Source organism: Notothenia rossii (assembly GCF_949606895.1).
Source record: "Notothenia rossii genome assembly, chromosome: 1".
Taxonomy (NCBI): Eukaryota; Metazoa; Chordata; class Actinopteri; order Perciformes; family Nototheniidae; genus Notothenia; species Notothenia rossii.
Window position 1 is genome coordinate 19436217 of NC_136912.1, and position 26668 is coordinate 19462884.

The 26668-nt window shown below is 39.9% G+C and overlaps 1 protein-coding gene across 4 annotated transcripts in view; it reads right to left on the reverse strand.

Moving 5' to 3' along the window:
• rhbdl3 (rhomboid, veinlet-like 3) overlaps positions 1–26668 on the reverse strand; it is a 59703-nt gene that overhangs the window by 4071 nt on the left and 28964 nt on the right. For all 4 annotated transcript variants that reach the window (XM_079658451.1, XM_079658449.1, XM_079658450.1 and 1 more), the window contains 6 exons: positions 24843–25001; positions 17978–18202; positions 17115–17263; positions 12202–12314; positions 971–1071; positions 202–262 (listed from right to left, as the gene is read on the reverse strand). In XM_079658451.1, the coding sequence (XP_079514577.1) occupies positions 202–262; positions 971–1071; positions 12202–12314; positions 17115–17263; positions 17978–18202; positions 24843–25001 (808 nt within the window). The remainder of the gene's footprint in view (positions 1–201; positions 263–970; positions 1072–12201; positions 12315–17114; positions 17264–17977; positions 18203–24842; positions 25002–26668) is intronic.

Below are 26668 nucleotides of genomic sequence, written 5' to 3' on the forward strand. Positions count from 1 at the left end.
CTGGGTCTTATTGAAACATCCTCAATATGCTGAAGCCAGACATTTTATTGTTGCTGCCTTTGGAGCAAAATCACTTTTTCTCTAATAAGGAAATTCAATTCTGGTGAGGGAATAGCTCGACAAACAGATTAAAAGTACTTGTTGAAAAATGACTCCGAAGTTGAGGTGAAAGGGGAGAGATTCATTTTTATTCAGACTTACTGCAAACCAGAGCCATTGCCATCCGGAATAACTTAAACTGACACTTCATTCCCGACCAATTCTACAGAAAGAGAGAGAAAGAGAGAATGAAGTCATTCAGAAGGTCATTTCAAGATCTGGTGATGAAGACGGAACAAAGTGTGAGAAGGTCAAGTCCTCCTCAGACAGGAGCACTGCACACATGCTGACACGAAAAGACATGAGATCTCGCCCTCTGTCTAAATTCACCTCAATTTGGAAATCCCCACACACTCTGACCCCCAATCTGTTTTTGCCCTGTTAGATAATAAGATTTCAGCAGAAGGATATTCGCAAACGGCAACAATGTTGTGGAAGATATAGCAGGTTACAAAATAAGTACCGTATTACACATAATGGATGTTCACCTGAGTGTGTTTATATGACGCACAGTTTTGACCACACAGAGCAGATGTCAGAGAGTGCAGTAGGATGTGATTTCTTCAAAAACTGATGGCAAAGGTGAGGAATGTATGGCATCTGTAGATAGAGCAGCACCTGCTGGGCCCCAAAATAGGCTGCTTTGATGCTCTGATGATGTGGCAAAGCTCTGTGTGACAGGGCGACTGAGTGATGTGATAACCATCCACACACACAACAAACACACCCACACACATGCAATGTATTTTATGTTTTTTTATATTAACTTTTTATCATTTTTCTTTAATGGGGCCTCCCAGAAGAAGCATCTCACAGGATTGTACATGTATAACCAGAGTGACAATCAAAAGCTTGATTCTTGAAAACCTACCATTACTACGTTGGCCAAATGTGCTGAGACCAGAGCGTACACTCCTCCAGATGAGCCGACCACAGGAGCCGTCATATCGGTGACAGACACTGCCAGAGACCCTGCAGTGATGAGGAAGGAACAAGCTTTAGGTTAATAATCAATAAAAAGCATTCTTGTATCATCAACATCTTAAAGAAAGCAAGTGCAGGGATGATTCTCTGTGGGTTCACCACTATGAGGAAACAACAAGGAGCCTATGCTCAAGTAATACTTTTTTTAAATGAATATAATGATTAAACCATCTATGAAATGTTCTGAATTTTTGGGGGAGAATCGGTATTGCATGATGATGACGAATATGACATAATCGAAAGCTCCAGAGCAGCATATGACCTTGGGGTGAGAATATTTACTCAACTGAACTAGATTTGTTTTCACTGACAGTCGGCTATTTTAGATCTCTAATGCAATAGAATAATAAATGATGAAGTGCATTATCTCTATATTCAACACACTCTCACTCCATAATCGTCTGGGAGCGACGTTTGGTCAGGGTCCCGTGGCGTGCAGTTATGACGCTCCTAGGCTCCTTCAGCTTCATAAAGGGACGCAAATAGCTTTCAACTGATTGCAATGTATTCCGATCTGCGGCGGGATTTGACGCTCATGGAAGCACGGCATTCGTTTGTGTCGGCTGCCCTTAAAGGCAATGTGAGCGTCCATTCCCATTGGATAACGGAGAATTGTACACCCGGAAGTAAGTATTCCCCTTACTGTCGATTGATTTTACAGTGATATCTGCACTACTCATAGACTAAAAAACACCAGATTATCCTTGTTAATTACACAACATTGATTGGTTTAAATTGTGTGCAATGCTTTTGTATTTTTCCCCTTCGATTCGGAGAAACAAATATTTTTTCGGAGTAAAGGATGGCAGAAGACACTAAACTACCCAAAATCCCCAGCTATCGTTTAGGACTACACCTTGTGCTCTGTTTGATCAACTCCGTGATTAGTTCTCAAGCTCTGTGATTGGTTGACCTCCAACTGCATTTTATATGAAAAAAAACTTTTCGTAAAAGATAAAATAATACTTTATTCAGCAGTGATTGCTTTACTCTTTGAAAGTCATCACATGAATGCATTGTAATAAATGGTTCGACTGAATTAAATATATTACACATCTGTCGTAGTTCTTTATTTGTATTTATCTACAGAGATCGGGCTCAGAATAGACCGGAAACTATTCTTTTACCGTTCAGTTTGAATTTCACAATAAAGTTAATATTTTGTTTTGATATTATTGTTTTTTATTAACTACTAGACCGCTGGGTCATGTTAAGACCATATTTTCTGTGTTGCTGTGGGGTTTTTTCCATCACTTTTGTGTTACAAATATCAAAACAATAACTAAATATATCCGTCGTAGACTAAACCAGAAACAGCAGTATATTTTATTTTGTTAACACTGTAAACTTGACAGCTTTTTAACCCAAACCACCTACTGGTTAAAGCACGTTATTACACGTTTAGAGTAATGCAATGCAGGTAGATTGTGTTGCTTTTTAATGACTGTTTAAAATGCCTTTTTCTTAATGTATTTTATTATTATTAACTACTTGTTACTTGTTGCTAGGGACACTGCTATCGATATTGTGTTTCGCAACATGTTCTCTATCTATGGCACGTCTCTACTGGGAGTTGTAGTTTTAAAAGACGTTTTCGTATTTCCCATAATAAGAAGTTGCCAGTACAGTATACTGTGTACATCCCTGGAGGTTTAGGGGATAGGAAACACTCAAATTTAAAACATATAATTAATAAATGGGTGAAAATTGCTTGTGCCCATAATGGGCAGCATATACCCACATGCCAGCTAAGGTCAGAAGAGCTTTATTTAACAGCTGGTCTTATGTTTGTGACCCCTCCTGTTGTTAATTGATAACATTACATTACATTTCATTACATTACATTAATTGATAAGCCTAAAACATGCACTTGTCAAGGTTCAGAGGAACATTTTGCAAATATGGCAGTAGCCATTGATCCTCTTACGATAAGATATACTTTATTGATCCCAAGTTGGAAACATTTGCGTTACATCAGCATGTGTAACAGTTGTAAATATGCAGTGGTGTTTAATTGTAAATCGTTTAGTGTAATCACACAAATTCTGTGTTTTATATTTAATAATTCTTTGTTCTTTATTTATTGATTGTTCAATACCTGACAAGGCCGGAGATGAAATATCTATATACATCCTATAAGAGTATAATACATATGTATAATATCAGTTAAAATAAGTGCTTCAATATAGTTAACATTGCTGGAGGTATGCACAATATTGACAGATGTCTTATAATGCACTATTGAGGAACCTGCGACCCAAGTTTTTCATTCATTGCATAACTAGACCGTTTGTGAATATGATATTATGTCAATAAACCTTAGAAAATCTTGAAATCTTGAAAGGGATGTGCAAAATAGTCATTATATACAGTCTTTAATTAATTATTAGTAGAGAATAACGAGTAATGAATATACTAGTGGTCGCCAACCAGTCGATCGCGATCGTGGTGCGGGTAGATCGCGGACCGTTAAAAAAGAAAATAACAAAAGAAAGAAAAATACAATTAAAATAATAATGTTTGAAAAATACGTTTTTTGATGTAAACCTATCATCCACCACCCCGTTAGCAGTTGCCACTTGATTGGCGTATATTTGAGACACCTCAATAATATAATACATTAACCGTGCTTTACGTGAACCTCATCATGACACAAGAGAGGACGGCAGGACTGCAATTTCCCGTGTTCAGTGAATGCAACAGAGGCAAGTCACCATATCAATCAGAGAGTTGCATGGAAATAAACGTGTGCTTGTGTCATGCAAGCTCGGCTTTGTGCGCATTTAGTGTGATAGAGAGAGAGAGAGAGGGAGAGAGGGAGAGAGCGAGAGAGAGGGACCGGTGCTAGCGGGGACCGTGATGTTAGCATCTGGTTAGCTAGCTGCACTGACTAACGGACATAAGGAGCTTTTTCCAGAACAAGCTGGAGGAGAGTCCTCCCTGAGGGGCTCATGTGAGCTAAAGGACTCTTGAGTGTTTAGAACGGTTTTGTCACAAATTATTTAAAAGATTATTTACGTGGCACACCTTCATATGATCATTATAGTTATACAAACAATAAGAGAATACATGAAAAACAGGTATGAAATACTATATGGCAGTAAAACAAGAATACAGTTTAAAAGGGGAGTGATTTGTAAAATATCCATAAAGAAAAATAAAATCTGTTTACAGTTCTGTTTCATATGGGTGCTGAGAGAGGTATCCATAGATCTCTTCATGTTGCTCTCAAAGTGCACCAAATTGATGCTTTCAACTTCAATATTTAGAAATCTTCCCGGGGGAGCATCCCCCCAGACCCCCCTAGAGGAGGTGAGGACCCCCCTAGAGGAGGTGAGGTCCGCTCCCCACTCATAAAAAAATAGCACTTTACCCCTGCCTATATGCCGTGAGCTGATCATGGAGCCTTCATTGTAACAGTAATTCAGATGCAATTAGCTTATATAAAAGGCCTCAAATTGGAAGCACTGTCTGTGCCGTCTTTTTCACTCAATTCTGCAATAGGTAGATCTCGCCTTTCACCGAGGCCGAGGTCGGTGATCTTGGGCTTAAAAAGATTGGTGACCACAAATAATAAAAATAATGAAATTCAATAACATGCTTTAGCCACCAGGTGTCCCTTTCTATCAGCTGTGCACTTTTATGGTGTAAATACAGCCTATCTACCAATTGGATCAAATATCAAAGTCAGCCGAATTAGTGTTGATCCTGCGAAGAGACGTATTGTGTGAAAAGAAATGTAAGATGTTGTTTAATTGCTGATATATTTATGATCCACGTCACGTTTTCAGTGTTGGCGGCAGTTCCTCATGTTTGTCTAGAAGTCTTCTCATCAGGGCTCTATAAATAGAGAACTACGGCAGATATGTAATATTTAATGCAGCCGAACCGTGTATAACAATGCCGTTATGTGATGACTTTCAAAGTGAAAAGCAAGCACACTCGGAATAAAGTATTATTATTTTTTTTTAAATGTTTTCGGTCTATTTGTTAATGACGATGTGATGTGAGACTGGAATTGCACAGGGGAAAATAACGTATCTTCAGATGCGGATTTTGTTAAACTAATATGTTTGCGCTTTGGACCAACACTATACATTGACGGGGAAGGGGGTAGCAATAAAGATAACACCATTAAACAGTTACACAACATAATAGAAATAATATCGATAGCATCGTCCCTAGCAACCACCTTGGTAACAATGAAAACGTTCTATGGACACAATTTCCTGAAGTAATCTTCGTAATAACTAGCAAACTAAAGATCATGTACATCCACTGCACACATAATCTGAAATAACAACTCATATTTCTCGCATCAAATGACATCAAAACGCATTTTAATGGCCAAACTAACTTTAATATAGGCATTTTCCACCGAGAATAAAACGAAGTTCGGCCATGTTTCTTTTTTCTGCAGGGAGAAATTTGAAGATCACGTGACATAGACGCCAGCCATTGGAATGAATGGTGAAAAAAAACGGGGTTTGTCGGGTTTGTCAAACAGAGCACAAGGTGTAGTCCTAAACGATAGCTGGGGATTCTGGGTAGTGTAGTGTCTTCTGCCATCCTTTACTCCGAAAAAAAATGTGTTTCTCCGAATCGAAGGGGAAAAATACAAAAGCATTGCACAGGATGTCGATGAGTAGTGCGGATATCACTGTAAAATCAATCGACAGTAAGGGGAAAACTTACTTCCGGGTGTACAATTCTCCGTTATCCAATGGGAATGGACGCTCACATTGCCTTTAAGGGCAGCCGACACAAACGAATGCCGTGCTTCCATGAGCGTCAAATCCCGCCGCAGATGGGAATACATTGCAATCAGTTGAAAGCTATTTGCGTCCCTTTATGAAGCTGAAGGAGCGTCACAACTGCACGTCACGGGACCCTGACCAAACGTCGCTCCTGGACAATTATGGAGTGAGAGTGTGTTGCTATATTTGAAATGTGTCTTGTGCTTCAACCTTAAGCCTGGGCTTTCACTTTTGTTCATTATTTTTCCCTCAGGGGATCATACTGGCAGTCACTTCGATTAAGTGACCAATTTAAACAGTTTTTGTATAATCTGTTACCAATTGAAAACATACATTTTGTAACACATAAAGACAGTTAACTTCTCGCTATTCAATGAGGTTGTGTTTTGAATAGTTATTCATGAAAAGAGGCTTGCTCACACTGTACCAGCTTACACTTTGATTCTATGTAAAAACAAATGCATTCAAACAAAGCGGGCTTCCGCAAACAAGAACTTGCTCTCTTTAGCACCTTGGTACCAATTCATCACATGCACAAAGGACCCAATCAAGCATTCAAAAGTTTGGATGTGGCGACATTCAGAGACAGAGCCACAAGAGGAAATGTGTTCTCACTGCAGTTTGTGTGCAAGAGAAAAGATAAAAAAAACAAAGGAGAGGGATGTGTTTTGTTGGACTATTAATTGACACAATCACAAACTCTCTCATTGTCTCTCTATTTGCTTCTTTTCTTTCTTCTTCTCTCTCTACTGTGCATACGCTCTCGTACATATTTTCCTTTCCACATCTCCATGGATCTGACCTCTGTACAATATTGATGCTAAGTTTATGAGACAAAACTACCCACGGTCTTCCCACTCTATCATTCTCTCTCAAATACAGTTGGTTTGCACAACACATACACGCATGTATGCAAGTATACTGCATATTCAAATGTGCATACATAATGGGGTACCACTGTCAATGTTCATTTGCTTGATTCTTGAGGCTATGGATCAGAATGACATTGCAGGCTGGTGCTTTAGAGCAAGCTGATTAAGTTTGTATGTTGTATATCTTATTGGTGAGAGTTTGATCCACTGTTTGACAAACGGCTCCAAATGTCCTCAATTTAAATATTCAAGTGTATAAGTTCTGGTAAAAATGCAGCCAGCCCAGCTCTGCGCTCTTATAACTGTAAAATCATCCGACTAAGCTGGAGCCAACCTCGTAACTTTGTGCATTTAATGCCTTTGTGTGGTTTGGAAGATGCTCCACATTTAGCTCCATTTCACAAAGATTAGTTTAGTCTCTCTCTCACACACGTACACACACGAACACACACGTGTACACACACACACACACACACACACACACACACACACACACACACACACACACACACACACACAGAGTACGCAATACTACACTATACAGCAGGCAAACTGTATATAATTGTAACAGACAGAAAGGGCTCTGCAGTTCATAGATGTTGAATCACCATAAAGAGGGATGATGGAATAAGCCATGGCATTTAAATCATGATGCTATTTATGGGACTGATGAACGAGGAACCACATCTAATGCACTAGTTTATATAGCCAAGCATAAGAAAATATGTAGCATTTCATACTGTATAGTACACCATACCGATGTGAAAATAATAACAAAACACATACTGTATACTGCATAGCCTACACGCACTCCATCCACACATTTGACAAAAATGAGTAAAACTGAATTCCCTTGATACTTGCATCCTTAAAGTGGCCTAATTCTGTCAATACGTTAAAAGAGTTTTGCTTTTTATATTACATTTTACGGTATTGTATTTCGAAAATAATGCACTGCAAACACTAAAAATAATGCATAATTCAGTAGGAAACAGATTATGAGTTGCATGCATTTGTTTGCCAATGTTCCTAGATGAGATATCCACGTAGGTCATCATGTCACAGTCTAAACTCTATTCACAAAAGTAAAGAAAGGAATGGGAATCAAACCCTGAGTTTAAAGGATGGTTGAAGCCATTTATTGGAGATGACACACAGGCATACTGCCTTTATTCTAAGGGAGATTTCTACTAAAAACTATTTCTACTTTCTGCTTTGTCTAATAGAGACATTTCTGATCTACTGTCGTCTGGATTTACTCTGGTGGTTTTAAGTTTTGATCCTTGAAGGGGGTGTAACGTTTTTTTTTACCGCCATTACATGATATGCAAATTAGGCGATGACGTCATTTAGGGACTTCTGGTGACTTTTCGGACAGCCAATTGCTACTTTCCTTACTATGGAGTTGGCAACAATACAGTCCCTCTGCGGCACTCAATGACGTAGTATGCTTGAAATAGTGGCTCTGGAGCAGCCTTCCTCGACATTGAGAAATACCCAGAGAGTGATACACATACTATACAGAGATGCTGTATGAGAAACCAATGAGAGTTTGGAAAATTGCACAATATAAATCTATTTTAGTATACCTCAACAATGGAATTAGGATCAGTGGCCATGACATGGGACCTTTAAGAATATACTTAGTGTATTACAATGGTTCTGTTACGGTGGGTGAAGCAAGCAGGACCCAAATGCAGATTACACTGATATTGCCTTTATTTCAAGGATAAAATAATAACTTGGACAAAACAGAACACTCACCGGTGAACTCAGTCACAAACAAAAGACGAACCAACACTGAACACAAGAAGAGACAAGAATAAATACAGGGAGGGGTAATCACAAGACGAGAAACAGCCGGGCAGGGGAGGAGAAACACAAGGGCCACAGGTAAACACAGACAAGGGAAACTAACGACAGGAGGAAAAACACAGGGAAAAGGACCAGACAATATACCAAGAGGAAAACATGACAGGGAGAACAACAAAACACCCAAAACAAGACATACAAAACGTGACATAACACAATGATCGTAACAGGTTCCCGATGTGGTACTGTTGGTCAATCAAAAGAGCTTAATTATCCACACACAGTAGAGAACCTTTTAACACTGTGATCATTTTGCTGGTTTTGAATGAAATATGTGATACGTGAAAGAAAAGGACTTTTCAAAAGCAGGTTACACTTAGCCCCCAAATAGGAGTTTCTTCTTTGTCTAATATGTGTCCCGGTCAGGTTTATGAACCCTAATGGCAGCCCAACGAGGTGATAATACCAGCATCTGAGCTCGATTAACACGGCAGGGTAATCTAGGTCAGTGAATACACCCTCAACACACACCCACAAACGTTCCTCTCTCTACCACGACAAAATGCGGCATGCAAGAGCTTGGATCCTTTCCATTCCACATTAAATCGATTCTCAAAGTTAATCCCAAAATATTTTTCTAAAACAAGACCTGTTAGTATTCTAAAGTATAAAGCGTTTGTCCATCCCAAAATTGAGATCAGCTCCATAAATAAGAGTTTAATGCAAATTGGGCCAGTTTTTCTCTAATTCTGCGGACAAACTCACAAACCGAACCAAAAACATAACTTCCATGGTGGTGGTAATGAAACAAACATTTGAATTATGACCCCCATAAATACATTTGAGTTGTAATATGCACAAAGGATACCACTCCCTAGGTTACACCCTTTTTTAAGTACTCTACATTTCTTCCTTCCTCAGCACCCACACCCCCAAACACCTGGTTCAAGACACCTCCACCTCTGTAGTTCCTGTGTTTAGGAAGTGTGACTAGGCAGGATGACCTCCATCCCTGTAATTAACTTTGCTTGATAACATTATTTTAGTTTTGGTTGCATGTGCACACAAACACACACAAAGACAAGGACACAGTCTCTCATTGTCCTTCAGCAGGCTCCAGGAGGCGTGCAGTTTTTAGGGTCGAGAAGTGGCATCTAATTTATCTTTGTTTATGCTGTTCATCCTAACTGCAGAGAAAGAACCGGTAACATGATGGGTGATAATAATACAGATCAGTATTCATAATGATAACAGTCAACAGTTTGGTTGCGTGTTGAGTTGAATGACTCTACAGTCGTACAATGAGTTTAGTCGGAGATTCGTTGACTGACTTTGACTTCCCTTTGTGTCTTTTGTTTAGTTTCTTGTCTACACGTCTGTTTTGTGCCTAATTGCCTAACCCTCTGATGATACACTTGTTGCTGCAACTGTCTTCTGTTCTTCGTACAGGCAAGTCTCTGTTTTTTGTGTCTACATATTTGTTCGTTGTCCATAAATAAGTTATTTGTGTTTACAAGCAAAGTCCATTGTTTCCATTAAAGTATCAGAGTTTGTGTTGGCCCCAGAGGGCCATCGACCCCTCTCGGAGTCATTACCTGACCTCTGAACTCTGTTTGGACCTCTGTGTGTGCCAGCTGAGCCCCCCTCTGTTCACTTTAGCTTTTTGTGCTTCTTCACACAATCTGGAAGTATCACTGTGCAGCAAATGTTAAGTTGACTTTTGTATTTTACCAATTGTTAACGTCTAACATTTAAAAATGCATATAGATTAAGCAGTAAGTATGGATGATCGGTGATCATATACTAATGTACACACAAACACACACATACACACACTCTTTTCTGTGAGTTGTTCAAGGGCAAAAATACTTATATATACAAAGAAAAACATGTGTGTGTGGAAACTGATATGGATTCTTTAACAAACACTTTTGTCATTGATCTATGTTTTTACTTTCTTCCACCATTAAAGATTTGAAGATTTTAATGCCTGTACACAATTTCCCAATTTGTCTATCTATAAAATCTATCTATCTATCTATCTATCTATCTATCTATCTATCTATCTATCTATCTATCCATCCATACATCCATCTATCTATCTATCTATCTATAAAATCTATCCAACTAGAAAATCTAGAAAATCCCAGTCAGACAAAACAACCAAAAACATCACCGCCAAACGCAACAAGAGCGTGCCTCCCCCTTTGGTGGTCGATATCTAATTAAAACAGCAGACATATGTGTGCGTGTGTTTGTGTGTGCGTGTGTGCGTGTGTTTGGGTGTGTGCGTGTGTTTGGGTGTGTGTGTTTCCTCCTCTTTTCAAAGGGAGGTTAATGCTACAGGCCACCACAGCTGGTATCCCCAGGGTGTTTGTCACTGACCCCAACACACACATACACACACACACACACACACACACACACACACACACACACACACACACACACACACACACACACACACACACACACATACACATACACATACACACACACACACACACACACACATACACATACACACACACACACACACACACACACACACACACACACACACACACACTCAGACATGGAGAGAGAGAAATAGACACATCGTTTTCATGAATATTTATATAAAATCTCACTATCTGCAATTAATATTCCACAATCCTCTCTCCTGTCCCTTGACATCAGTACCACCCAATACACATTCCCTACTCACTGCCACAAGGCATCACAATTTCGGCTGAAAACACTGATTTCAAAAAGTATCCCAATGATTCCACTCCAGCAACCTCAAAGCTGATAGTGTCATCCCTGGGAACCAAATACTTTTTTTTATTCCTACAATATTTTTTATTGGGTGAATGACACAAATACATGGTGGAGTGGATGACTGTTGTTTGAACTTCTTCAGTAAAGAAAATCAGAGCTTACATTCTCTGCTGAACTAGGCTCAATCCTGATATTGCCCCAGTGCCTGAGGTTGATAGGGAAGTAGGAATGGAGAAGTAACATTTCGCCGTGTGCTTGCTTCTCTTTCACATATGCAGTTGCTCGCTCTGTTTCTCCCTAATCTCACCCACTTCCACTTCTCTCCCATCCCCACGTTTCTCATATCCTGGTCCCCCTCTCCAAACCCTCTCAGACTTATTAACACTTATGAATCCATCTCCCCTCTTCCCCCTCTTCATCCCTACATTTCACACTGACCCTGCTATTTCACTAATACCATGTGTGTGTGCTTGTGGGTTCTCGTGATTGTGTTCTTATGATTGGGCTCCATTCGAGATTTCACTCTCTCTGCTCTGCTCTATTGTACATGACCGTAGGGGGATGAAAAGGCTTTGATGGGGCACTGACAACCCCCTACATCCCAGCACGTCTGCCATGAAAACAGAAACACAAGGCCAGCTGCCCTGATCTTGAACACCCCACGCACACACTCACACAATCAAAATGTTCTCATTGACCAGTGTCCACCAACAGACCGTCTGCAACTTAATAGGCCGTTGAATTCACGAAAAACATACAACAAGCAGATGGAACAACGGTGCAGTGGAAAGGCTAAACTCTATAGTGTGTGTTTGTTTTGTCTCTGGGGTAGAGTGAGTGTGTAGATAAAAGGCAGGGAAATGTCGGCATAAGTGGGATTGTAATTGTTGCATGTGTGTGTGAGAGGACAGGCCCACCTGCCAGCACACCACACACGTAGACCAGTCCAATCCGCAGGGCTCCGTGGACCATTTCTAGAGGGACTCCCACCAGCAGCTGCATGGCCATGTTCAGGCTCAGGTGCTCAATTCTGTAAAAGACACACACACACACACACACACTCTATTAAATCCATATTTAATCATACATCTCAAGAAAATATGGCCACAATAACAACAGAAATGTAATGATAGAAAGTAAACTGATATTGGTAGTTATGGTCATTTGGTATTAGTTGTTGATCCAAGGGCTAAAAGGGTCTGAAATAAAGTAAAAAACACTTTCATTTAGTAAATGATACCAATTAATGTATCTCAGGAGAGTGAAAAAAGTACCTATAGTAGCTTCTAAAACAGCAAAAGAAAACTGCCAATACTCACCATGTAATTGAGTCTATTTCTTTCATAATCTTTCTGACCATACTGCACTTATTTAGATTTGTACACATTCTTGCAATCACAATCAGCTTGAAAATGAAATAATTCCCCTGTTAGTAGAATGGTCAAAATCTAAAGACATGGATGTGTGTATAAGCTCTGAACAGACAACATGCTTCTGATTCCTCATGGGGGGTGAGGTGTTAGATGATAGACAGGAAAAACACTCAACTCTGGCACCAGACAGTGATAAAACATGAACTGTGATCAAATCAAAAAACCATTTCAAATTATAAATACTGCAGACATGAACAGAAAACGGAAAGAGAAAAGGGTAACCCAGATGATTGGTGTTGGGGAAATATTTTCCAAGGCCCATAACTTTGACCCAGTTTATCAGTTCACACTGTCCTGACTGAGCACACGCACTGTAACCTTGGCTGATGTGCTCTCAGTGTTCTGTCTCCCTGTTCCTGCCTGTTGGCGTCAGCTGATAGAGGTGTTATGATTCTATCTTGTTATGCAGCATGTTGATTATTCTCTCTGAAATAGCTAAATACATGGCTCTGGGGTAGAGTTCTTCAGAATTGATGTGGCAACTCTACCGTGAAGTCATAACCTCTGACTCTTGGACTTGTTTTGTGAATTCTCCGGCCGAAGCTCCTGAATAAACCATCAGTGTTTGACATCAAAGCTCCAGCTCTCCCCGTGTCTCCTTCCTGAGTCGGTGACTCCTCCTGCATTGCTACACAGAAGTTTCCCCCACAATTGGCACACGTTTAATAAAACAAACAACTGAAGCAATATTAGAGGAAATCTATAAGCATACAGTTTGCCACAGATAACGTTATATCCGTCTGGTTTACATTGATATTACCTTCATAGAGCGTAAGAGTTTATCGTTTTTATTATAACAGGGAGGCGTGTTGATAGAGCCTTGGTGTTGGGACCAGGGGGTCACAGGTTCAAACCCCACTGCAGTCAGCATGTCGTTGTGTCCCTGGGCAAGACACTTCACCCCAAATTGCTCCTGTGGGGATTGCCCACAGTATTGAGTATGTAAGTCGCTTTGGATAAAAGCGTCTAACATGTAATAACATTATTACCTGCTTCTGTTCCACACGCACACACACACACACACACACACACACACACACACACACACACACGCACGCACGCACGCACGCACGCACGCACGCACACACACACACACACACACACACACACACACACACACACACACACACACACGTGAAAGTCCTTCCAGCCAACCTCCGTGAGCAGCACAGACACATTCGGGTGTCACAGAATAATCCTTTCCCCTCCCTCTCATAATCTTCCTCATTGTCTCTCACTCGCTTCAATCACTGCTCTCCTCTGTTTACTGCCTCAGTCCCAATTATAGTGTCATTTCTATTTCACATTGCGCAAAGAGAGAGAGATGACAGAATTCAAGTGGTAGAAAGAGAGATGACTCTTTCTTTTTTTACTCGTTTGTCAGTTTAACAAACAGAACGGATGAATGCTGTGTGCCCTGACTGTGCATTCATTCAACAGACAGCTTCTACATCCTAGAAATGAACATTGATATTCACACAAACAAACAAGCAAGCACACACACAATCCCCCAATACAGACAGGAGGGAAAAACAAGACAAGGCTGATAATCTATTTAGTTTAAAACAACCCAGCCACTTCTTCTACAGAGCCGACAGAGAGGATCGTTCCAGTGATCAGAGAGACAATAAGGGATATTGATTAACTGGGAGAGGGCTGTCCAAATGCACAAGGACAACTCCACTCCACACAACAGACGCTATCTATTTCTATAGTGCTAATGAGGCTGTGAGGGATGGGCTGCACTGTCAGGCAGATCTGTGGAAACCCATGAGAGATCCTATTGTGTCCAGATGACCATGGTGTCTTTCAGTGCGCTCGACAAAGGCGCTGTTATCTTTTTTCTTTTATCCCCAGCTCCAAACTACAGCTGAACTTTTACAATTAGTTGAGTTCACTGCACAATTCAAGAGCTGATCTCAGGGAAACTTGCATCAAACTGAGACAGTTTTGAGTTCCCTCAAAAGAAACCGGATTTTAGATTGTACTAATGGAGTATAATGTATTATTATAGGCCACACTTTTCATAGGGCAGCTAAAAAGAAGTAGGATGAACTGGAAATAACATTTTTGCTAGAAAATGTTTAGAGTCATGGTTTGAATCTCGAAATATCTTCCTGAATGTTTTGCAGCTGCTACTGACACACAGTTTTTGTGTCTGTGACACAGAATGAGAAAGAGGTAAAAAAAAAGGTAAAAAAACGACAGTCTGCATAATGCGTAACTGAGGGATGTTTCGGGGCCAATATTTACACTCTGTTTTAGTGTTGAGAATTGGGAAGGATCAGTCATTCTGAGCCGTTGATAGGATTACATGGTTTGTGTATGTGTGTGAGAGAAAGACAGTGTGTATGTGTGTGTAAACATAGTGTCATGCTTTTTATTTATCTCCTTGACCTATGCTAAAGGTTATTTTATCACTGCCACATATAAACATAAACATAGCTATTTTGGGTAACTTTGCCTCCATAACCTAGAACATATGAAATTGGAGGACAAGTCAATGATATTTTTTCCTATTTAACAGGAAGTGGGGCACTTTTTTTATGCTGTTTGTGTGACACACATGAACTAACACAGCACCATCAGCAACAGGGAGGCTGGTGTTATGAAGCTCAATGCTCACCATCTCTCCAAATAGGGATTTTTTACGAGAAATGTACCTCGTGGTAGGATTTCAAATACAGAGACATTAAAAAATGTGTCTTGATGTGCCTTCTAATGAAGGTCCCATTGGAAACCAGATCAGCATCAGCAAATTAGCTGAAATGGTTTACCCCACCAGCAAAACAACACGTAATGTTTCTCTACCCAAAAGGATCAAATCTAAACCAGTAATTAAATGTTTATTCTCACTGAATTATTTAAAGTGTTTTTTTTGTTGAGCCACGCATATTTCAGAAGTTGTGTGCATTAAAACCCAATCACCCTTTTGAAACACGCATCTACAAAATCTGCTAGACCAGTTAGTTTAGTTTTAATTGTTTGAAGTGGGGTTTTATGAGGTACCTATCCATTGTCAGTGTATTGGCAACAGTACATGTCGGTCAGCACGCCCCCAGTTTGGAGAAACAGACAGGAGTACCAGCAGGGGGGCAAAACAATGAACTGCTGTAAATGGGGGGAAGCAGCAAAACATATGTATGCCACCTAGAAAGAAAGGCCCACCTAAAAAAATCTATACCAGTTTTAGTGAACCCTATCTTCAGAATATTGTCACCGCTTTACCTCGCAGCAGGACAGCCCTTTTCAGATGGGAGCTGAAGCAGCAATATCATACAACACCACAGACTGTAATTGGACACATTGGTAGACACAAATTCATTCCCAAAAGCTCTTTTGTAAGCCTCTTCCCTTGAGTGCCTAAATCATTTCGATATGTTCCTGTGTAATTAGTGCAAGTTAAACACACCACCTCCCTCCTTTTATCCTAATATTCATCCCCTCTGTCTCATCCTATCACACACCGTCATCCCTACCGTCTCTCCCTGGCACCTACCACGTTCTCCTAATTAAATTACCATTTTATTATTTCTCACTATTGCCTGAGACTACATTTACCCAGAAGGTTAATTAAACCTGGATGACCTGCCTGACCGGGTAATAAAATAGGCTGGTGCTTGTAGTGGGAGAGGAGAGGAGAGGAGAGGAGAGGTTTTTAAGGTCCCTTTTATATTGCACTTTCAGCATACCACTTTTACCTCTTCACTTGAGGGAAGAGAACAACAAACAAACAAAAAAAAACTGAAAACACACGGCCAGTAAACAATCAAAAAGCTCTAGAAATTAAGAATCAGCTCTCCAAAAGAAGAGAAAAGGAAGTATCGTGATGGTTTTAATAAAATGATAGTGATAAATGTTCTCTGCACTCAGAAATGACAGCAGTATTGTGATATATACACATTGTTCCAACAATTAAATAATGCTTGTTTTTAAAACATGATACTTTAAGTATTTTGGTCACTTCCTTATTTGTTGTGTAATTTTGCTCATAGTGAATTAATCAACTTTTACAAAATGCATCCAAAGACTCATTAACAAGTCCCAATCCCTCATCTGGATTTTACCTTCATAACTGAAAAGGATTTAATTGCTTTTAGATGGTGTGTTTCGCTGGAAATGAATAGCACTGTGTATTTTTGTTGTTTTGTTGCTTATCATTATGCAACAAGCTGTCACTCCCTGAATGTTTAAATGCAATAAACAAAAACCACCAGAGCATGAAAGATATGTTAGGTTTGTGTTAAACTATCAATATGTTATTTCCCCATTGTTTCACACGCGCTCCCCTGATCACATGACATGAGGTGAACAATTTAAGAAATAAAAAATGTGTTATTGTGGCATTTCTTTCTTGAGATAATACAGCACATGAAAATAGAGACATGTGAACTCACCCAGTGTGCATGAAAATGTAGGTGAGGTACCTCCAGGCCTGCGCTCGCAGCTGGGGGTGATACGGTAAGGGGCTCTTCAGGAAGGACGGGCTGGACACCTGCAGCACCAGGCGGTCCAGCTGGAAGCCATAGTACATGAACACGGCTACCTGAGGAACACAGGTGGATAGATAGTGTGTGACTATAGGAGGAGTGGTAGCAGTCTACACACTATACAACACATAAGAAATAATGCTCAACATCTTAAAGAAGACCAAAGTGCATTTGGGATTATAGGAAAGTTGAACCCAAACACCCAAATGACATTAGAGCAAATTATATATCACGATTTTTTTGTAGGTAATGTGTTTTATATGAACAAATAATGACATATGACAAACATTTCAAAAGAGATGATGAAAATATATATTGCACATAATGAATTGTAAGAATCTGCAATATGCAGATAATTGCAGGTTATCATGCGGGACTTTAGGTATGATTTTGTCAAGTTATTACTTGTTTAATGTAACTTGGTTTGAAACATTGTGTGTCCATTCTTGCATTGCCATCATCCATATTTAAATTGGCTAGCTGCTTTCCTGACTTTTGCTAGTAAATGCTATACTTCTGGATGTGCTCGGAACAGAGGTCTTATAATTAATTTCTTTTTAAACTAATGACATAATTCAATTGTTTTGTGTTGTATGGTATGCATACAGTTGAAATAACTGTTAACTCTGTGTACATGTTACCCCTTGTGTATGGGCTGGCTCTTTCAAAAAATTGCTTCATAATGCCAAAAGTTGTCAAATTAATCTCACGTACCTTTAATAAGAGATCTTAAAGAACACATATTGGTCTTAACCTGCTAAACTATTTACCTCAGCAATGGTGATAGCCAGGATGAGCCAGGGTGGGGGACAGTAGGTGTAGCTGTCATAGTACCACTTGCGGTCGACCTCTCGGGGCAGCGTCTCGTAGGCGACGTGTCGGACCAGACGCTGAGACAGACCCAGCCCCGCCTCATCTCTGAGACTGCAGCCCTTCAGCTGCCGGCTCCCCTGCAGGATGGCCCTCCGGAAACTGTTGGAGCGCTTGTTACTCATCTGGAGAAAGGGGGGGAAATATAAACAGTAGACAGTGTTTAATGGCTGAAAAAGAGATGTAGGAAGAAAGAGGAGACAATGAGAGATTTGTTCATCAGTGGTTCAGCATGTTTTTAAATCGATGATCATCCTGCCTTATTTATCATGTAAACACTTTGAGATACTTTTTTGTGTGAAATATATTGCCAAACGACTCGATGTACACACACAGAGTGTGTCAACACACTCTGGGTGCAGGCTTCACGCACAAATCAGCACTGTGACGGAGCCTGCCATGGCAACAGAATGCCTGTCACATCACCTAGCAACCACCAAACCCCTCTCTTAATCCCTCTCCGTCATAGAGTTCATTTCAAAGCCTACATATGTCCATTCTTGAGGAGCGGGAAGAAGTTCATCACTCAGAAACAAAATGTGTTTTCTGAGCTGTACCATCTTTTTCAATTTGGAGCAATCACGTTTATAGCACAGTTTTCAGATTTGACCACTTCCGGGCTTCTTATTTTCAAAATCGCTTACACTTAATGCACCTCCATATAGGTACACAGATGCACAGATTTCTTGTTGAAAACACACAGGCCTAACACACAATAGTGACCACAGAGATGATTGTAGGGATGTTTTTCCTCTTCTGAATCTCATGTTCTAATTATTCCTTGACCTCCCTTGGACCAAATGTATAGTTCAGATAGAGAATCTATTTTTAAATGGCAGAAAAATGTCCTTGACATTTAGAGGCAGAAATGTCGAGAGCATGGGCATTTATTCCTCACCCCAAGCGATGAGTGGAAAGTGAACATCTCATCTGAGCGCAACGTCTACAACTAAAGAACGATTACAAGCTTTATCATATAAAGATTTTTTTGTGCCAATTTTAAACAGTTATTCTTTGAATGGCAACAATTCAGTGACATTATAACAAGCAGGTAAAAAGTGAGAATATGTGACAAAAATTCTGTACATTTTTTTACATTATATAAACAAACATGGGTGTTATTATTCGAGAAGAAGCATATTCATAGAGGGAGCAATGGAAATGCAAAATACTACTCGTATTCATTATAATAAACAACCTCGCATGCTATCATGCATGAATATCATTTGTCATTTAAAATATTAAGTTAAAAGAGCTTGATCTAAAAAGCAGTGGTAAAACATTTAGCATTTCTTTGCATGGATGTGAAACTGATTCTTGTTAATATCTTCGGAGGCAGCCATAGCTTTGTTACTAAATCACTGCTGTCTCCAAGCTTTGTGCATTTTATTACACTTGCTGTGTGTTTTCTTACATTCTCCATGGCGATGCAAGACATCTGTCCCACTTCACTCCTACAGTCTCTTCCTCACTCCGCTCTGTTTATGTCACACTCCATAAATCAAATCTGCTACTGTGTTTGTGTCTCTAATATTACAGACGTAAGCTGGTGTTATTTAAGGCAGCATGAGTGAGTGATATGGTTTTAAGCAAGGGCAGAGATTTGCAAGATAGATTACTTTAATAATCATTAATAAAAGTCAAATAAGAATGATGATTGATAATATTCGGATTTAATAAGGTCAGACTGAAGTTTTCATTTGTGCACCAGTCAATCCTCAAATTAGATACAAAGTCAAATCCCAGGTCAAACGTACGATAGAAGGTCTTGAGCCTGTTTCTCTTCAGTTATGTGATGCTATGTTAAATGTCTGTTTCCATGTATCTTTTAAAAAATATTTGTCCTTATTGACGTTGCAAAAGGAGCTGCCGAGATGCAAGAAAAATGTCAGACTCCATCTGACAATAACTATTATTGTATCGTAACTACCTTGACTTCAAAAGCTACAACTTTGAAGTGTCACCTGAGGCAGTGATTGATGTTTATTCAGGTACAAGCACTCACTTATCAGAGAAATAAGGAACATTTCAGTTTGAAGATAGTGGACATACTTATCTGTGAACACGTTGCAAACAATAGGAGAAGCAAACATAGTAAGGCGAGAAACAGCAATAAGATGACAGATACAAAATCAGAATATCAATAAAATCTCTGTGTGCACAGCAAGCTGATGGTGCTTCTGGCACCGTTTAATGTGACGTTAGTGTCTCTGCACGGGTCACGGTTTGGAGATCAACTTCAGCAAAAGCCAATTATGTCAGCCTTTATGTTAGCTACAGAGGACTGTGGGAAAATGATTACGGGTTACCATGGGCACTTCTAGTCCACATACCAAAGAAAACACACACACACACACACACACACACACACACACACACACACACACACACACACACACACACTTCCCCCAGGCAGGCAAGCTCCATAAAGACAGTCAATTCTTCGTGTGAAGTGACTGCAATTCCTCTCGTCTTTGTACGACACAAAAGAGAGAATGACGTTCTGTCTGTTTGCCCACTGGCAAGAGGAGAGGGAAAGGAAAGAGGTGAAGGGGACAAATGGGGGTTCGGCCAGCAATAGACAATTTCACTGTTTTATCAATAGAAGGCAGAGTCAGAGGAGAGGGACAGGGAAGAGACATACAAAAAGAGAGAGGAAAAGATAGAGATGAACAGAAACAAGGAAGTTGGGGGAACGTAAGAAGGCCAGGAAAGAGGGATTGATAAAATGTTTTTGTTTCATTTTATTTAAGACAGTGAAATGCATCAAGGGTTTCCAGTATAATAACTATTTAAAGGAAATGATCCAGCAAAAAAACACAGCACTCACTGTACAGTGAAAAACAGTGACATCCCAGACATTGGTGTATTATTTTGTGATAAAAGTTGAGCTGGGTTTTAAAAAAAAGATTATTTGGCATCTTCTGCCTTCATTAGAGAGTTGACATGAGAAACCATTCAACCTGTTGCCACAAACTTGGAACTTTTGTCTAATAATTAAATATGAAATCATTGTGTGCTGTCGCCTTCGGTACGTCCACACGGCAGCGTCGCGTTGAAGCGTGCCGGTAGGCGTGTCTGGTGCGCGACCAACAACCAATCACATTAATCTCCCGCCCCGGACACACAAGCACACGGTTTGATTCGCTAGGGTTTGTACTGGCATATGATTTGATTGACGCTTCCGTTGAAGCTTGAAAAGTTGAACTTTTCTCAACTTTCAAAGCGAGCAACGGAGGCAAAGCGGTTATGGCTAGAAAGGATCCGTCTAGTGTAAATATGACGTCACGTTCTCGTTGTAACTTTCGTTGTAATCGGAGCGGCTCGGAAACACATCTAAAGCAGTAATATGATGCAACATACACATTAATGCAGCAGCAATATTAATAGAGAAACATCAGACATAATAGTAAAACACTGCAAGGGAACATTTTATTGCACCAGGAGCTATCTTGGGACTTTTACTGCGACAACGTTGACTTGCCTGTGAATAAAAAATAAACCATAGTGTTGGTGATCTACAGTGTTGTCATTCTTCTTTGAACACCAGCAAGATCGCTAACACCGTATTTCAACAATCACACTCCCTGTAATTGACATAATTAATAGATAGTTTAGCTTCTCATCATCAGTTGCTGTGGCCCACTGATGTTAACGATCGTAACTGAAAGGCTGCCTGCCAAACGTAAACATTCAGCCAAACTCTCGCGAGAGTTTTACACAAGACGGATCCTTTCTAGCCATAACCAGGCAAAGCGACGCGACGGAACCACAATGCAGTTCGGCAAAGCGTGACGTCACCCCATTCAAAGTGAATGGGAAGCGTCTCTGTTGGACGTAACGTAGGTTTCCCTTCTTTATAATTAAGCAATAGCTCACGACAGACCGTGGTATATGCTCATTATATTACAGCTAAGGGGCGTGGTTCGGCACGACGCGAAGCGGAGGGTTACCCAACTCTGTAGATAGGAGGATTGTGAACATAGTGTATCTAAAACACAATCAGGCATACACACAGGATATACATGAGTGCATCTGTAAACACCAGCGTCTAAATCATCCCACAATTTCATCCCACAGGTAAAATGTGAGCAGTTCAAAGCTGTTTGTAGATATTTTAGGAAGTATAAACATATTACTGAGCCAGCTTCTTCCCAGAACAGCCGCAGTGTGGTTTATGAGAAAGAGTCAGATAGGAGAAGATGGATGGACAGAAAGAAGAAGAAGGAAGGCATCGATAGGGAAGAAGACGAGAAGGAGAGGCTGAGGGAGAAGGTAAAGAGTGAGAGAAGATGAAGGGGGGAGGAGGTAAAGACGGAGTGAGCGGTGATTTGAACGCTGTGACGAAGCAGTGAGCACGCAATTACTGACAATCACATTGAGGGAAGAGCTGTGGTGCAGAGGCAGCAGAGCTGGAGAGATAGAGATGTACCAACAGAAACCATGCACTGACAATTAGATTGTTAAAATAATTATAACTCTCGCTCAGGTACTGATATGCTTTGACCCTTTTGATCTTTATCTTAGAAACCATTAATGCCTGCTCCTTCGAAGGTTCATCATATCATATTGACATACCTTGAGTTATTGATATCATATTAACAAGCTTTTTTCACAAAAGTGTGGATTCAGAAAAAGGCTGAAATCCTTGTAGATAAGACCGAACACTTAACCTTGAATAAGTGTCTCCTGAAACACAGAGTCTCTTACTTTTAGTGCATAGACTTCAGTTATATTTTTGCTGGTTGTACAGTTTAGCCTTTAACCTTTTAATTTGAGTCAATGTAAGACTCATCTATTATATTGGCTCGGTCTGGAAATGTCAAGAAAGTAAAGATATACCTGTAAAAAAAGGACCCAAGGTAATGTGTTAGAATTACTTCTTTGGTCTGACCAACTCATGACATAAAAAAAAAAAAGGCAGTTTATACTTATATAAGCAAGCAAAGAGTTTCGTACTATTTTGCTATTTATTTAAAGTATTTATTATTATAATGATGTCACTTATGTTTCCAACCAAAAGTTTAAGATCCAAAATATTGACAATTACAGTATGTAAACACAATTATAATCTGAAAAAGCAAATGGCAATTTTGTTTGATAAATGATAAAAAAAAATCAATTAATCTAACTAACAAAAATAATTGTTTCTACACCCCATTCATTGCACAGCCTATTACCATAATCATGAATACACCCCCCCCTCCCTGTGTTTAGCTTTTGTTGTATCTGCCTCTGTTGATGTATAATCTTTTGAGGGGGGTGTACACAATAGCGATTATGTAAAAAGCGAATGTACACACAGACGCTGACACCCCATTCCTCTCTGTCCCACTTCCACTTGCACGCCGTGCGTGACCAACAGGTTGTCACATGACATTAAAGCACCAATTGGAAACCAGCAGCAGACATCCATTTGACATTTTTCCAAGCTTCCTATGGGCCTCATTCCTCACCCACTGTATCAGACAATAAACCGCTCTGAGGAACAAGAGGGAAAGGGAGAGATGGACAAACTCACACTCAGACAACAATGAATTCCCTACAGGCTCTGCAGACGCACGGACACACCCACTGCCACCCAGTAGTTATTGTGTAGTGTGTACCACCCACTACTCCCACTCTGAGATCACTCCACACTGTCCCGGGTCAGTAGTTAAGCCTCCCATGAGGAAGAGCAGCGAGACAGGGTAAAACAGAAAATGAGAAGGTTATTGGGCAGCGAGCACAGCTGGAGATGCTTGAGTGAGACCTTGAACAAACAGCAGCATGCTGCAGTTTGAAGGTGAACCTACGAGTGGGGCAAGGTGAGCGTTGAGAGGGGAATTTATCACCCGACAGACTTGTTTACTTTTGGAAGGATTCTCCACCTTACTGTTGAGGTGATATTGGAATATTGCCTTTGGGGCTTGATGTTAACATGGAAAAAAGGCTTGATGTGTGAAAAATAGACTATAATGTTTTGGAAACAAACATTTCTTTGCAAGTCACAAATAAGTTCTTGGCTATGAGTTCCTGAGTCAACAAAATCCTAGACTTTGTGTTTCCAGTCTCTCACAAGTCAGTATATCCTTTAACAATTCCAATGCCTTTAGAGCAGGGAAATACGTTATTGCTCTTAGCACTGGAAGTTTATATTTATTCATTGTAATAATTTTCAGAACATTTCAAGGCAAAATGAGTAGATGTTTTCGTGGTGTGTTTTTATGGGTCACAGTAACATTCTTTAAAGACCTTAAAGTTGAATGCGAAATTTCAGATATCATTGGGTATGGCCTTTGGCAACAGGTGAAGGATATATATTACCTATCTGCAAATGAACACAGATAACCAGCATTAACACACTATCACACTATGATGGAGCAAATAATAAGCATTAACTTCATATCATATATTTTCCATAACTATTTTAGTTTTGTGTGTAAAGGAAATAAAATCTTGACTGAATCTTTGTGAAACGCCTATGGAGTTAGGGTTTAGCAATTAAAGGAATATGTAATGTTATATATGCATACATATTCCTCTATTGGCTAAAGCAATAGAGGAATATTTATGTATATGTCATATTGCAGTTGATCTAAGGACTTGTGGCTTTTCCATTAGATGTTTCATCACCTTATCAAAATGAAACCTTTTTGATAAGGGTCCCCCCTTAAATCCAAACATAGAGGTTATTACATGTTGTACAGTAAGAGGTACCAATAAAACATTGATTTCCTCTGAACACTGATGTCAGGAAGCCTATAAAAGGTTCAAACATCTTACCAGGTTCACAAAGTCTTGGTAGCAGATCTTTCCGTCGGCGTTGCCATCGGCGAGGGCCAATAGGACTTCCAGTTTGTGGGGGTCAAGCTCAGAGCCGTGGGTCGCCAACAGGTCTCTGAAGCGCTCTGTACTGATGAAGCCTGAATTCTCTGGGTCATACTGCAAAAAACACAGACACAAAGACCATGCAAGTTAATATATATAATAATATATACAAACATTTAATGGAAAATTATAGGTAAATAACATTTAAATAGAAAACAAAAGACTCAAATATGTTTGTCTATAGCTATAGGAACGTGCACTGTGTCAAATAAGCACATGATTCTAATGAAGATGCACATTTTGTTAGCAGTCCCTCTCCCTGTTAGTGCAAACATTGCTGTTCAGCCAGACATCGAAACCTCAAAAAAACATTGCAGTGGTTTAGTCACAATTTGAGCTTCTTGTGAATGAGCCTGAATTGCTCAAAAAGCGTCCAACCATTAAGACGCAGCAGTAACTTTGAACAGCTTTGGATTTCGGTATGAAATGACACTGAGCTCTTCGTTTCAGAATGGGCTGTTTTTCTGCTTTCACAGCCAGTATATAGAAGGCTTTCAAATGTATCTGAAAAACGCCAGATATTCTGACAAAACACCATTTAAAAAAGCTGGATATTCAAAAGACCTTCAGAGCAGTGAGCACTTAAGCACTTGAATGTGAAAAGAGCCCTGCATTTTTCTCAGACTTTAACTCCCACTCACTCTCTTCTTCCCGTTGCACTTATTAGCTTAAGGCTTCAAATCTTAAGCGGCAATTTATAATGAAACGCCACTTGAAAACATACAAATATTTAAAGTATTGTGCATTTTATGTGTTTTATATTGTGCACTATATATCCAGCAGAGTTACAAGCTATAACCTAGGCTATCTGCTTACTAATTGAAGATAAATGAGCAAATACACTTTTTTTATACCGTTTTTTGTTTCTAATGGGAAATACAAAAAATCAAGCTGCTCTCCAAAGCATGGATAAACAGAAAAAAAGACTGCAGCTGTTTGGCAGTGTATTTATTTTCAAGTAAGGAAAAACTATCCTGAAATACATATCAATCAAAAGACTTGAATGTTTGATTTGAATGTCAAGTTGTTTGTGGATGCAGGCAGTGGAAGACAGCTGCTGCCTCTCTGAGCGCCTGTTTGTGATTGTGCATGCATGTGTAGCTCTGTGTGTGTGTGTGTGTGTGTGTGTGTGTGTGTGTGTGTGTGTGTGTGTGTGTGTGTGTGTGTGTGTGTGTGTGTGTGTGTGTGTGTGTGTGTGTGTGTGTGTGTGTGTGTGTGTGTGTGTCTTTATATATTTGCAAATCTGCATTTGCGAGTGTAGCCATGCCTGTGTGTGTAAATACACCGCATTCATACATAAAGATGTGACATTCAGAAAATGTGAGCCGCCTGCCAGATTCCAACACCCCTGAACCAGACATACTTAGTGTGTACATGCCTGAGACTGTGTGTGTATGTGAGTGTGTGTTTGCCATACGCCGGGGTTGGCAGACGCTGAGTAGAGCCAGGCTGGCAGCTCGACCAAATGACAACAGGGAGAAGAGGTTTTGGCTCTCCCTCATGTTGTTTTTCTCCACGTTACCTAACAGTGGTACGGCTTCTTTTTTTGCAGTTAAGGTTACAGTTGTCTGCCCGCTTTCCACTCAATGTCATCTTTGATGGTTATTATCATTCACACTTGGCCTGAAAATTGATTTTATGCAGCTTGTCTGGCTGCAGTTAATCTGTATGTGATGTGAGGATTATCTCTAAATGCATCCCATCATTGTGTCTTCAGTATA